We start from the raw sequence: 15,362 nt of genomic DNA on the forward strand, positions 1-15,362 counted from the left end.
GGGGGCTTGACAGCTGTGGTGATTTCCCTCTCTGGACCAGTGGCTGATTACATTCTTGATCATAATTCAACATTACACAAATAATTAATTTATGTAAATTCAATTTACTTTGAAAGTAGTTTAAGAAGTGTGAGCCAACGGGTTTATAAAATGGTGTTTTAATGCATCACGTTAGACTTAAGCAAACAAGCACATCATCACTCATATCCAACCCGACACAGACTTTTCAGAATTGAGCTGCAGATCAAAAGCAGATGTTTATGCCTGGTGCTGTTTGTAGTGAAACCCGATAGCCATTCAAAAGCAGAGCCGCTTTGTTCGAGCGAAACAAACACAATCTCCTCTCCTCTTTCTATCAATGTATACAGTTGATCACGAGTTGTAGAAGCAGTGCGAGAGMGGAGAAGAAGAAAAAATACATGTTTATCTGGAACAAAGGGAAAGCAAGCTAGAAGTCTCTCTGTTAATGCCAGAGCGATCAGATTGTAAGGAAGACCCAACTAAGCTCCTAATAGGCCATATCGGCTGATTCAGACAGTCTTTTTAACACCAGGGAGAGGGAGCTGTGTTTATTTGATGCATCTGGGTTATTCTAATATGGTGATTGGCAGTGTTTGGGAAGCTGCTCTGAAAATTGAGTTTATAGTTACCAACTACTTCACACTGGAAGAAGTTAATCTACCCTTAAGAAAAATATAGCTTACTTAATAGAAATGACTTAGGAAAAGTAGTGAAAGATTATCATATCTTAATCTGAAATGTCATAGACTACAAATTGCAAGAACAGATCACTCTGGAGTCAGATGTTAACAGAATGTGTAATTTATCCTATTCAACACAAAAGGAGAGACCTWGGCACACAAGTGAAAATTAGGCAGGTCTGATGTCGAAAAAAGAAAGGCCTACTTCACCCATATTTTATTTTAGCAACAAAACCAAAAAAGAGTGTGTAGTTTCAGTAGTTAGTAGTTAGCTGCACCGCTATATGGCAGAAAAGTAATTAACTACTAAGATTTGAATTTAGTTCAACTACCACCAAGCTACTGCAAGATGTTATTAAATTACTAGTTCAACTAAATGTAGTTCACTACTCCCCAACACTGGTGATTGGCAACGGTGTTTAATCAAGAGCTGAAACTAATGACGGTGGTGCCGGAGCCTGAGCCGAGCTGAACTGCAGTGCTGGCTGAGGCTGAGCAGCACATGAGAGAAGCATGGAGCAGTGTAGGAGAGACAATGACAGAGCACCACATCACTCCTCCACAACCAACCAACCTATCACACACACAGAGGTTTCACAGATCTCTACAATCCACTGCTGTCATACATCGATCCCTTAGACAAACAACCGATGATCCCAGCCAAAAACAACCCAAACAAACCATTCTGAAACAAGAGGGAAACTCTAACCTGTTTCTTTTGGTGAGCTTGGTACATTTGTAAGGATCTGATGTGAGCGTATCGAATGTTATTGGATCTGATGTGAGTTTGAAACAGAGGAAGTAGCATGTCGGGGAAATGTAATTTTAATTGACCATATGGAATAAGTTCACTGGGTGACTAGAGCCTACAGAAAATGTAAATACAATCTTTCAAGAAACTCCAAGATGATGACTACACACAACAACTAGATGCCAGACCACAAACATAAATCCTGAATGGGCATCTCCCAAAGGCTTATTAACAGGCACAACCATAGAGTTGGGCTGGGAAGTTACAATGAAGACAACAGGTGTTAAACAGACGATAGCACTTTACCAACACAACTACACACAAACCCTCTAAAACGACAGACTCCTTACATTTCTACTGCTTATTTTCTATCCTTCTATCTAATGTTTCGAAAAGCTTCTAAAAACAACAATTTGAGAAAGACTAAAAATGGTGAGAACATTGTTGCTAGATTTAGGCGTACAATACATGTACAATAAATGAATGTAACAAGCAATTTCCCRTGCCGTTACGCAACTGCGGGGGAGGGGGTGAAAAACATAATGCCAACATTCTGTATAACTTCCTTTCCTATTACTTCACAATTACTCATCCAAAGGCGGAATATTAAAGAAAGGAATATATATATWTTTTTTTTCTTTTTTAAATATGGCTTTTAGAGTGGTTTCCTTCACATCAACGTCAGGTATCCAGAGGATGAATGCAGTCCACAAGATGGCTGTCATCAGATTCATGCCAGTGCACAAGATGGCTGTCACCCATCATGGCCTCAACCGCTGACAGAACAGTCTTGTGAGTTACAAAGGAAACAGAGAGAGAGCCTGATATGCCAAACAACGACTCCTGCTCTTGCATGGCATAAAAATCATGGCAATTCAAACCCTGCTATTCCCTATTAGGACTCTCTGATCTAACAGTGAAAAAAATAATAATCAGGCTTCATCTTGTTATACACTGCCCTGCCCCACATTAGTGATCAGCCTCTACTGATTGGCAGGAGAGGTGTAGGCCTAACCAAGAGCACCGGTACTCAGAGAGAGAGGCGTGAGGTTTGACACACTGGTGCAGTCAGTGCCGTACACCCACTCAGCCTTTCCAATGGGAGGCTTAATAGACCAACAGGGCCTGACACGGGCACTGGGCCAAGCAAGCCTGAGCCAAGCCTAACCCCACCGGGACCAAATTATAAGCACAGCTCCAAATGAATATTGATCGAGGGAGTCTCAAGCATTTGTTCTTCAGTGTTGAGAATGRCGTTTAGAAAAGTGTTCTTGAAAAGTGTTCTTTCCCAAAATGTCAATCAAACATGGTTTCAGAGATAAGGAACGGGAGGTTTCTGCAGGGTAAATAGCACTTGTTATCTTGTCATGGAAACTCCCTGATGTGTCTGCTTTTCATCCTCCCTGGCTGAGAAAGTATGTTAAGCTACTTTATGATGAAGCTTATTCCATTTGCAGGATCTGGTTGCTAGCTGGAAAACACTGGAGGCTGATCAAATCATGCTGGAGCTCTATTTGCTTTGTTATGAAGGGGGGGAGGTAGAGAGCGGTCCTGCAGTCAACCTCATGTCCTTTCACCCATTAAAATGGAGGATCTCAGCTAGAGACGGCCTCGCATTCTTCTCAGGCAACAGCAATGTGGGAATATTGTACTTTGTCAGTACACAGGTCCCTCCAAACCTTTACAAGACGAGATTTACAAAAAGGTGAGGCTTTATTTCCGCTCACAAGARAATCATTCCATTTGCTTTCGTTCACTCTAGAAGTCATGATCAATGAAACAATCACTTTATTTCATTATCACTGCCGTTGCGTGTTTTCAAACAATAGTGAGGCCCGTTAATGGAGCTAATTCCCATTGGAATGAAAACTCATCCCTCCTCTTTAGATTAAAGGAACATCTGCTATACTGTTCGCCGTTCCGTCTCTACCTGAAAAACTCGGTAATTCACCATAACTGACATACAGTAGTAAACTGGCACCAAGGAACAAATGAAAACAAAAAGACAACATTGTTGGAGGATGACACAGTAAAGACAAAATCTCCTCAGCGCCAGAACTATCAGTGTTTGACATGTGGCTATGCTATTGTGATTTTCTCATGCCATCTGTTAAACACTACAAGTGCAATGTAGTTCTAGCACATAATAATCCTCCTCTAATTTCTTACCTCACAAAAGACAACGTAAATATTTCAAAATAAGTTTAAACCAGATATCTCTGGTTTCCGGTCAAGTCGTGTTGTAAAAAGTGCCGAAACGTTGGTGGTTTACCCAATAAATAACAGGGAGTTTATATACAGAGAGAGAGAGTGCGACTCTTTATTTTTTATAGCTTACAGTAAAAAAAAGTGCCCTGCCATCATTTTTGGGCCAGACAAATGCCGCCTCATTGTGTAACATTGTAATGGGACACAACCTTTTTCAGACAATCTGCTGATGACCTTTTCTGTTCCCTTGCATGATTAATTACCTAATATCTTACTAAATTGGGAAATTTTGCTGAAAGTGAAATGCTTTAAAATCCTACCCATATCACTCCTGTCTATAAAAAAAACAAGTGATAAAGCTGTGTAGAGGTGAATAGAGAAGGTCACAGGGCCCACGTCTCCACTTACCACGCTGCTTTCCCTGATTTTAGATAAAAACCTTCATTGTGTTGGACAGTCTTCAAACCTAAATATACATTTTTTTCGCTGCCGAGCAGAAAGCTTTTTCTCTCTCCTCAGGAAATTAAATGACTTATTTCTTTCTTAGAATTTGCGAAACGTTGGAACTAAGACTGTATTTTGGGGTAGTAACAAAGACGGAGAAGAAGACGCAAGGCCRMGAGATTAATTTCCTTCTACCTATCCATCGTTTCACCTTCCTTCCTTCCTTGTCTCCGAAACGAGCAGCTGTCTGCAGTTCCCTCATTAGCTCCTCCACTTACTCTGGTGAGTTTACACATTAGCCCAATATTCTTCTTCGCTTGTTTTTGCGATGGAAGCACTAAATAGATTACATTTGCAGCTAAATGTGCAGGGCAAAGTTAACTGTGTTGCTTTTGTTAGTTTTTCTACATAGCAGGTGTTGGGAACCTGGGGTAGTGGGCCTTGGTCATGTTTGCTAACACATTGCAGGGAGGGAACAGCGTCCATTAGGTTTGTGGACATGGTGGCAGAGAGTATCACCTTGAGGCAGTTCAGACGATAAGTATGGCACTTCCTGTGCGCTGACATGGGTCCAGTCAAAGTCATCGTAGGGATCCTGCTGGTAGTCACACTGGGCTGGGCCATCGTCAAACGTACAGCCACCTGGAAGGACAAAGAGAAAAACATGAGGTCGTTTTCTCAGCTAATTCCATATTGCCGGTTAATAACATTGTGCCCTTTATTAATTTACTAATGAATTACCACCAATTGCAACAGGTGAGTCCAGTGGTACCTCTGATCACCAGCCAGGGCAGTATAGGCCTTCTATCCCCCTTCCTTCCTACCTAGATAGAGTCTCCTCCGTTTGGTAATGCACCATGTGCTAAGATCTGACAACTGAGTAGGCACGAGGAGGCCATGCCACCAGACAGCTCAGTCACACAGCGCTCTCCTTTTTCAGTTTCAGCCGTAACTCAGAGCCAGTCATTTGTGAGATGGTGTGCATAAACAAAGGCCCTCCTGAAGGCCCTACCTGGAAGTCGACATGTCACAGGGCCTGACCGGAGCAGAGAGGAGAGACAGGCCTCTAATGACTTTGACATGGGTGCCTAATACGTGTAGCCAATTCCACCTGAGGTCACTGGTGACTTATGGGAGGAGATACTCATTCCAAGTCCTCTGGATGAATTATCGGTTGTTGAGAAAGAGCTTCTCAGTTTGAAGAGAAAAGGGATTGTGTTCGGCAGTGTTCTTCCTCTTGAGTTTTCTAGCAAGCWATGTATATGAAATGCCAGGTCTATATTTAATGGTCAAATTTGAACACGGTTAATTGTAGGTTAAAATCCCAATGACCGGAAAGGCGCATATAAATGACCTGTACCTCTCTGCTCATTACCAAGAGAGAGTTCTTCACAAATGGAAAAAGGTCACCCTATCTGGGTACAACTGCTGATCTTTCAAACCTCTGAGTGATGGCACACAGAAATATCATAATTTGCATTTTAATTCCAGGACAAAGGTAGATGCTAATTAACACTGGCTACCAGGGGGTTGTAGCTAAAATAAATAATATTCAAATCCCCCACAGGATGATACACTGTGTTTTCTAAGATAGCATAACCTCAAAAGCATCTACATTGAACACAAACACCAGTCATTACAGAGGAAACAGCAAGTGGGCACTCTGTATTGCAGTTGACTCATATTTCCAATGGTTAATTAAAGTGCGGTGGAATAAGCCCAAAAGATAGACTAGGCTACATCTTAGAATTGAGAACAAATCAAACTACAGTCACTTCCAGACAGGGTGTCCCTGGACAACATATCCTGATTAATACAGGAATTTAACATTGACAGAGAGCAAAATCACATTACTGACTGAGTGATTCAGAAATAAAGGGATTCTTCGGGATTTTGACAATGAATCCCTTTATCTACTTCCCCAGAGACACATGAACTCGTGGATACCATTTTTATGTCTCTGTGTCCAGTATGGTAGTTTCGTAATAGCGTAATGGTAATGACTGGAAGTCTATGGTAATAACTAGCATGCTAGTTAGCAATTGCGCTAATACTAGTTAGCAACTTCCTCAAACTGCATGCAGAGACATTAAAATGATATCCACGAGTTCATCTGACTCTGGGGAAGTAGATAGATAAAGGGCATAATTGCCAAAATCCCGAAATATCCCTTTACTAACTTTCTGTCAACTTAGAGTTGTTTAATCCCCAATTTTGAAGGTGATGACTCAACACAGCCCGTGCTTGTTTTGTGACTGGACAGCCACCGTAGATCAAATACATGCAAATGCAAACGCCTCGCAGCACCAAAAACCATTTATCACTTGTAAGAAGATCCTTCCATTTCTACCAATCTTGCTCAGCTTCAATATGCAAATATGAAGAGCTGCAACTGACAAAATAAGGCCCTTGTTGCACCAGGGCATCCTTTACTCCATCAAAAACATGCGAGTCCCTCTTCCTGTCGCCTAGTGAATGTGACAGAGGCCTTGGTATGGTCTAGATTACTCCCAGCAACTGGAGAAGGCTTACCACAAGGAGTTACATTAACGTGATGCTTACTTCTCTTAACAGAAACGCCATTTACATTGCCATACCTACATCTTTCCCTGAATGTAGTTGTTAAATCACTTCAGCTGTCACTGCAGCCTAATGTCACCAATAATGAGATTAACACAATTCTCCCAAATACAGTACAGCCCGAAAACGGCTGCAGGACATATAAACTCAGCAAACACTGCAGTGTACGCATGAGTGCCCATGAACAAAATGGTTCAGTCATGAACATGGAATGTGCAGTTTTGCTATAACATTCCAGAGAAATACTTCCACTCAACGTCTGTATATAAACCCATGTTACATTTTCCATTACTGACAAACATGTGACCCTCTTCTGGATGTGCTTACATTTCCCGCGCATGAATCTACTTTATGAGAGTACTATAGGTTGTAGTGAGTTTGACTTATCCATGAAAGGGAGATGAGACGGCCTGTTGGATGCATGGCACTGAGGGACTAATGTGTGTGAAACTGTCTGCCCACACACACAGGCAGAGGCAGCAGAGCCACCCTCCAGCCCACGTCTTAGCAAACACCTTCTCCTCTCTTCTTTGTTCTGCCAGGAAAACCAGTCTGCCACCCCACAACACAATCTGCACGCACGCACACAGACAYACTGACAGTCTCTGGCACCTGTACATCTCTGACCTGGGTATTCTGGTAGACTTTATAGCATTTATCATCTTTGTCTAGAGAAGTGTTCTTGTTTCCTGTTTAATTCAGTGACACTTAACTAAAAACTCCAAGAGCACAACATAAAGCCCTCCATGTCAAATCAAATCAAGGTTTATTTGTCACGTGCGCCGAATACAACAGGTGTAGGCCTTACAGTGAAATGCTTACTTACAAGCCCTTAACCAACAGCACAGTTTTTAAGTAAAAAAGAATAGGTATTAGGTAAATAATAGATACGTTTAAAAAAAATATTATAAACAGTAATAAAGTAACGGTAGCGAGGCTATATACAGGTTGTACCGGTACGGAGTCAATGTGCGGGTGCACCGGTTAGTCGGGCTATTTGCGGTAATATGTACATGTAGGATTAGTGAAAGTGACTATGCATAGATGACAAAACTGAGTTTGGACCGTTGGCAGTGACGAACAAAGCTCAGGTAGAAAAGATGTTAGTCACGGATGAGGGTAAAACAAAGCCTCTCAATGACAGTCACCTAGCCACTCGGCATTGCTTATGCAAGCACACATAACAGGTCAGTGGTGTTATAATTGCATTATTAGCGAGATAACAACTAGCCGCTAAAGAAACGAGTTGTAAAAATCCCCTCTGCCTGCAAGGACTCCGACGAGATGATTTGCATACTAATCTGAGGACTCAAATTTGGAAGTCTGCTAATGAAACAATAGTTTGCGCTTCATTTACATAATAAAATAATTATTGTGGCTGATAGACCTCGCGGGCGAACATTGTTCATATCCCTGATAAAAGTGGGTTAACAGCTCTATCACAACGCATACATGAACTATAGCCGCTCAGCGCCGCTTGTGTGAGGGATATAGGAACAAACTGCTTGCAATTATTGGACAATGTAATACAAGCCTCATTATTGGGAATACATATTTGGACCTATTAAAGGGACTAAGTAAATGCAAGGTTCAGCCAAACTGGGAAACATTCAGTGAAACATTCAACCATCTCATAATTATTTCCCATTAACATAGGGACGAGAAATATAGCTCTCCCACTCAGACATGCTTTTCATTGCTTTTGGAGATAAATGACTATTGATCTGCATTTTAGCTCTGAGAAGGAAATAAGTGGCATAGCATCTTTTCCACAGGCAAGTGCACTTTAAATAATACAGTATATCTCAAAGGTATGCCCACCGTGTACAATGGAATACTTTCACAACTGTCTAGACCAGAGAGAGACAGTGGGAAAACACACACTAGTAGTCGGTTTATTGTTGTGGTCAAGGATTATTCAACCATGGCTAGAACACAAGAAATCCAAGTCATTGTACTGAAAGTGCAGAAACCAATACATTTTGGCGAAGCCAAGAGGCTCATGAAGCTTACTAAAAACGTTACAAAATAATTGTTTAATAAAGCCAACTAAGTGTAGAAAACGCAAACAGAAAATCAATCAATCATAAAAATCTGTTGAACTAAATTGAAAAATATGAATAATGATCTAATTTAGATAGAGGGAAACAAATCAGCTCTGAAGTGTTCTTCTGAATAATTATGACACGGAGATTCAACTGAGGGTTAGTCATGGTAGAATGTTTTGTCAGGTCCAACTACGATCAAAGCCCTTACAATCACATTGAGTATACTAAATATGGATACTGAAAATTATACTAATGTGATGGTCTCACAAAGTGGGGTCAATATGCTGTCAACTGGACAATTGCAACATTCCAAAAACAATTTTGACCTCAAAAAACGGAAGTTCACTGCTGTTTTGAACAAAACATACCTCAGTACTGCGCCATGAAAACAGTGAAAAGGCTTAGTCAACCTAACAAAAAGTTGAAACCTGGACACGAATCAATCTTCATTTAAAACACTCTCCAAAGCCCAGTGCCTGACTTTGAAAACACCAAAAGGGCAGTATTTTATTTTATCAAATCCTGATTGCTGCCCCTGTTTTACATGAGAAAAGGTGAAATTGCTTAGAAATTATACAAGTCCTCATTTTTCTTCCATCCACAATATGCTTACTTTATATGCACTATATGGTCATTGAGCCTCGGTGCCTTACGAGTGCAGAGCTGACATCATCAAAAGGATGGCCCAGATAAAGGCAGGGGGAGCAGAGCACACCTCACCTCGCTTTTGTTAAACAAGAGCATGACATTGGCAGTAATTCATTATGCAGGGGATGAGATGAAGAAGGAATTCTACGCCACTGCCAAAGAAAAGGCCAATTAAAACCCATGAATGAAACCCTATTAAAGATTTTGTCCCCCCAAAAAAGCCATGTTTCTTTTTTGGCCTTTTCGTCCTCTATAGCCCTGTAGCATTAGCTGCAAGACAGGCCACAATGCTTCACCCTCAGTTTCAGCTGAATTGGGAGATTTAATTCACTGTTATCATGATGCCTGTTTGCATCCTAACTAATGAGCACCTATTTTTTCTCATTTTTGACCGCTTTCAGCTCCTCAGCTCTCCCTCTCCGATTCACCCTGTGTTCTGACACACATAGCTTGGCAGGATGATTGTGAAGTCCAAAATCCACTAAATCCATCCCTGTTTGCAATGCCACGCATTTAATACATATATTCTTCCACTTATCCTGCTGGCAGACAGCGTGAAAAAAAAAAGAATGTGGCGTACAGCGTTCTCCCGGTTAATGAGGCAGAGTGCGGGCCGGGCCTGTTCAGACACCACACACCATCACTGAGGAGGAGGAGTGGGATATGGCCTGGGCCTTCATGGCCACCGCAGAGTCAAACTCACTTTTATCTGACAGAAACAGGGCCAATGAGGGCTCACAGCTGTAGTCAACTCCGAACCCCACAGTGCCCACTCTGCAGGGAGGCAATGCGAACAGCCATGAAACCAACCTCTCCATGGGTTGATAGGCTCCAAAGGAAGTGACATCCCCAGAGTGGTGTGATGGCAGAGAAAGTCACAAATCACACGAGAGAGAGAGAGAGAGAGAGAAGAGAGAAAAGCGAGAGAGAGAGCTTTCTGACTATATTATAGTGAGAGAAAAAAAGTTATTCTCTCAGGGGTTAGAAATGTGAACATATTCACAGCGGACATTGAGGGGGAACAGCTCACTTCCTCAGCACCCCTAAGCAAACTGGCTCCAAGAATAATACTATAACAGTACAATAAGCAGCTGTAACTGGAAACCTGGAAGTGCCTGGGTTAAGCTGTAACTGGAAACCAACAGGCCCTCTGGAAGTGCCTGGGTTCATGAGTGCTTTACACGGAATGATCTGCTGGACCATCTTTAATGGCCCATTTGTGTATGTTAGTCTTCCAATTAAACATGATATGCTTCTTGTGGGAGACATTTTAAAACTAAATAAAGCCAGATAGGATGACAGTGAGTGTAGGGTTGCTGTTATCCTCTCTCATAAAGTACAACCTGGTGATACAACACAAGCTTCTATTGGAGAAAGCCAACTCCTTAATACCAGGGAACTTCAACCGCAGCCACATCTTCTGGAAATGATGGCATCGAGATGGCAACTTGATGAAGAGATGATAACGGCCCAATCAGTCACCTCACATCTTTTAAAACAAAGRACTCGTCTCCCTAGTCCTTGTTTATCCCTTCAGATCCTGAAAAGTTGCTTTATGCATGTTTCTGTAAGATGTCTCTTCCTTCGGTTAACCTGTCCCTCCCAACACCTCCACCCCTATTATGCAGCCTGTTATGAAGAACAAAGGAGAGTGAACCGGCAGCAGCGTATAATTATAGAGAAAGTGTGGGCTTCACTGTTCTCGTGTTCTTGGACACATATTGTGTGGATCCTGCTCTCCTCCTGGTTCAAATGCTCTGTAGCTTATCTAACAGCTAGGGCTGCACAATTTCTTTCTGTTTTTTCATGGGGAGACAATAAGGCAGACGTTTTTGAGAAACGGGAAAATGTCAAGATTTGAATAGTAATAAAGATCCATGATATGGAGAAAAGAACCTTTCCATAAGCATTTGTCTGATGGCATAACCCCAGCACGTCTCCAGCCCTGTCTTGCTCTTTGCAAATGCTGGCTGAAGCCTCAGCGCAAACAAATCCAAAACGCTCACTTGGAAAGGCTGAGGGGGCCAGTAAGGTTGCTCACATTGTGTATAAGACATTTAACTTCATTTCAGAGAGGTGTTTACATTAGAGAAAAAGCTTTCTGGGGTGAAAAAAAGGGAGCAAAATGATGGAGCGTGATTTGGACTGGGGTTGGCCATGATCCACCTTTGCACAGCATTTCAAAGCTTTCAGGAGAGGAGTGTCTAGAGGTCTTCACCAGTGGTGTAAAGTACTTAACTTCTCTAGGATAGGGGGCAGCATTTTCACGTTTGGATGAAAAGCATACCCAAATTCAACTGCCAGCTACTCATTCCCAGAAGATGACATATGCATATTATTAGTGGATTTGGATAGAAGACACTCTGAAGTTTCTAAAACTGTTTGAATCATGTCTGTGAGTATAACATAACTTATTTAGCAGGCAAAACCCCGAGGACAAACCATTCATAATCTTTTTTTTTTAAGGTCACTCTCTTTTTAATGGGTTTTAATTGGGAAACCAGKTTTCTAATTGGCCTTCTTGCAGTTCCTACCGCTTCCACTGGATGTCAACAGTCTTTAGAAATTGGTTGCGTTTTTTTCCTTTGTGTAATGAAGAAGTACGGCCATCTTGAACGAGGGTCACTTGAAGTGTACTGTTTGTTAGAGGTGCGTGACCAGAAAGCTAGCTACAGTTTGTTTTAATCCTGTATTGAACACAGATTATCCCGTCTTCAATTTTATRMATTATTTATGTAAAATCATACCTAAAGTTGTATTACAAAAGTAGTTTGAAATGTTTTGGCAAAGTTTACAGGTAACTTTTGAGATATTTTGTAGTCACGTTGCACAAGTTGGAACCAGTGTTTTTCTGGATCAAACGCGCCAAATAAATGGACATTTTGGATATATATCGACGGAATTAATCGAACAAAAGGACCATTTGTGATGTTTATGGGACATATTGGAGTGCCAACAACAGAAGCTCGTCAAAGGTAAGGCATGAATTATATTTGTATTTCTGCGTTTTGTGTCGCGCCTGCAGGGTTGAAATATGCTTCTCTCTCTTTGTTTACTCTGTTGCTATCCTCAGATAATAGCATCGTTTGATTTCGCCGAAAAGCCTATTTGAATTCTGACATGTTGGCTGGATTCACAACAAGTGTAGCTTTAATTTGGTATCTTTCATGTGTGATTTCATGAAAGTTTGACTTTTATAGTAATTTATTTGAATTTGGCACTCTGCATTTTCTCTGGCTTTTGGCGAAGTGAGACAGTAACGTCCCGCCTAAACTCAGATTTTTGGATATAAATATGAACTTTACCGAACAAAACATACATGTATTGTGTAACARCAAGTCCTATGAGTGTCATCTGATGAAGATCATCAAAGGTTAGTGATTAATTTTATCTCTATTTCTGCTTTTTGTTACTCCTCTCTTTGGCTGGAAAAATGGCTGTGTTTTTCTGTGACTTGGCTCTGACCTATCATAATCGTTTGGTGTGCTTTCGTCGTAAAGCCTATTTGAATGCTGATATGTTGGCTGGATTCACAACAAGTGTAGCTTTAATTTGGTATCTTTCATGTGTGATTTCATGAAAGTTTGATTTTTATAGTAATTTATTTGAATTTYGCGCTCTGCATTTTCTCTGGCTTTTGGCCAAGTAGGACAGTAACGTCCCGCCTAAACTCAGATTTTTGGATATAAATATGAACTTTACCGAACAAAACATACATGTATTGTGTAACATGAAGTCCTATATGTGACATCTGATGAAGATCATCAAAGGTTAGTGATTCATTTTATCTCTATTTCTGCTTTTTGTTACTCCTCTCTTTMGCTAGAAAAATGGCTGTGTTTTTCTGTGACTTGGCTCTGACCTAWCATAATCGTTTGSTGTGCTTTCGTCGTAAAGCCTATTTGAATTCTGACATGTTGGCTGGATTCAAAACAAGTGTAGCGTTAATTTGGTATCTTTCATGTGTGATTTCATGAAAATATCGTACTTTTTACTTCATACATTTTCCTTGACACCCAAAAGTACCCGTTACATTTTGAATGCTTAGCAGGACAGGAAAATAGTCCAATTCAACCGAACATCCCTGGTCATCCCTATGGCTTCAGACGGACTCACTAAACACACACGCTTCGTTTGTAAATTATGTCTGAATGTTGGAATGTGCCCGCGGCTTTCCGTATATTCAAAAAAACTAGAAAATGGTGCTATCTAGTTTGCTTAATATAAGGAATTTGAAATGATTTATACTTTTACTTTTGATACTTAAGTATATTTTAAACCAAATACTTTTATACTTTTACTCAAGTAGAATTTGCCTGGGTGACTTTTACTTGAGTCATTTTCTATTAAGGTATCTTTACTTTTACGGAAGTCTGATAATTGGGTACCTTTTCCTCCACTGGTCTTCACGGATCTACCCAGACCAGATTACCGACCCAAGATCGAATCCAGCTTGGTGGCCACGGGTCTCGGATCTGTGTGACAATATGTGAAATACCAACGGTATCCAAAATTATATTTGAAGAGTTTATCTCCTTAACAACAATTGCAAGTTTCATACATTTAAATGAATGTCAGTGGGTCCCCTTTCATCAAACCAAATGTGTCAATATCATTTTGTGACAAAACGGCATATTCACTTTATGAAAACGAGCCACTGCATGTGACGTGGGGTAAAATAGGCTACTTGTGGGAGAGGAGGGGGACGCAGCGGAGAAAAAAAGTGATAGCCTGTAGTCTATACACGGAGTGTATAAAACATCAGGAGCAGCTTCCTCATATTGAGTTGCACCCCCTTTTGCCCTCAGAACAGCCTCAATTCGACGGGACATGGACTCACTAAGGTTTCGAAAGCGTTCCACAGGATTGCTGGCCCATGTTGACTCGAATGCTTCCTACAGTTGAGTCGAGTTGGCTGGATGTCCTTTGGGGGGTGAACCATTCTTGATACACACAGGAAACTGTTCAAGTGAGTTTCAGAAACATTAAGTCGTTCTTTGTTGATGTGAAGAAGAAACTGAACGAGAGAGATTACAGGGAGGAAAAACCGACAGGAAAATCATTTCCATTCGCCTCATTTATGCACATTGTGGATACAGAGGGGAAAAAGGTCACCCATATTTTTAAGACTTGAGCTATTTTATTGAATTTACTAGTTTATTTAGGATATCTAATTTATCCGTTTAGGCTTGGCCTATTTAGTAGGCTGTTTTGCTATTTTATTTTGGGTKTTTTCTTTGTTACAAATAACAGTTTGTTAATGTTTAAAGACTTGAGTCAAGCGTGATATTTGTCAGCATAAAGATGAGCGACTCAATTATACTCTAGTTTTGTGGCTTTCGTTGAAAATAAATAAGTTGTACTATAATGCCGAGTTACCGACACATTCTTTCTGATCGTCTATAATAAAGAAAATGTTTGACCGATTTAATCTGCTCATGTTGTGTGTGCAGTAGACTAATAGCCATAGGCTTATCTACAGAAAATATTATAGCCTGATGTTGAAAGGCTTCCGATTTACTTATTGTGTAAAGCATGCGTAGGTATAAGAAATATCAGGACAACTTCTCTCTTTAGTTATGAATGTTTGAGTAACTCCATGGACGGTAGGCCTCCACAGCCGTGACATGGATGACTTTTCGATCAAACCCCGCATCCAAACAAATCACAGGCTGTATAGGCTGTATAGGCTAATTCTGTAGGCCTTAAGGATATATCTACATTTAATTTAGAACAAAAAATATTAGGCTAGTATAATGAGTCTGACCTGAGTTATAGATATAGCTTACCAAGATATGTTTAACACACAGCACTCGCTAGCATCCTAAAATTACCACATAAAAATCCTCTAATCTCAAAAATGTGCTGAACAGAAACAAATTGAACAGATCTCTAAAAACCTCAAAATATTCTACATCCAACTATAGCGTTTTCATAGAGTGAGCACTAACCTAGACCTAAAAATCCCAATTATTGGAAATG

The 15,362-nt window shown here is 40.7% G+C and overlaps 1 protein-coding gene across 16 annotated transcripts in view; it reads right to left on the reverse strand.

Moving 5' to 3' along the window:
* The window catches only part of LOC111973477 (receptor-type tyrosine-protein phosphatase kappa), a 163,195-nt gene that overhangs the window by 105,531 nt on the left and 42,302 nt on the right, over window positions 1–15,362 (reverse strand). For all 16 annotated transcript variants that reach the window (XM_024000851.2, XM_070446492.1, XM_024000850.2 and 13 more), the window contains exon 2: window positions 4,624–4,746. In XM_024000851.2, the coding sequence (XP_023856619.1) occupies window positions 4,624–4,746 (123 nt within the window). The remainder of the gene's footprint in view (window positions 1–4,623; window positions 4,747–15,362) is intronic.

The sequence above is a fragment of the Salvelinus sp. IW2-2015 genome, linkage group LG14 (assembly GCF_002910315.2).
Source record: "Salvelinus sp. IW2-2015 linkage group LG14, ASM291031v2, whole genome shotgun sequence".
Classification (NCBI taxonomy): domain Eukaryota; kingdom Metazoa; phylum Chordata; class Actinopteri; order Salmoniformes; family Salmonidae; genus Salvelinus; species Salvelinus sp. IW2-2015.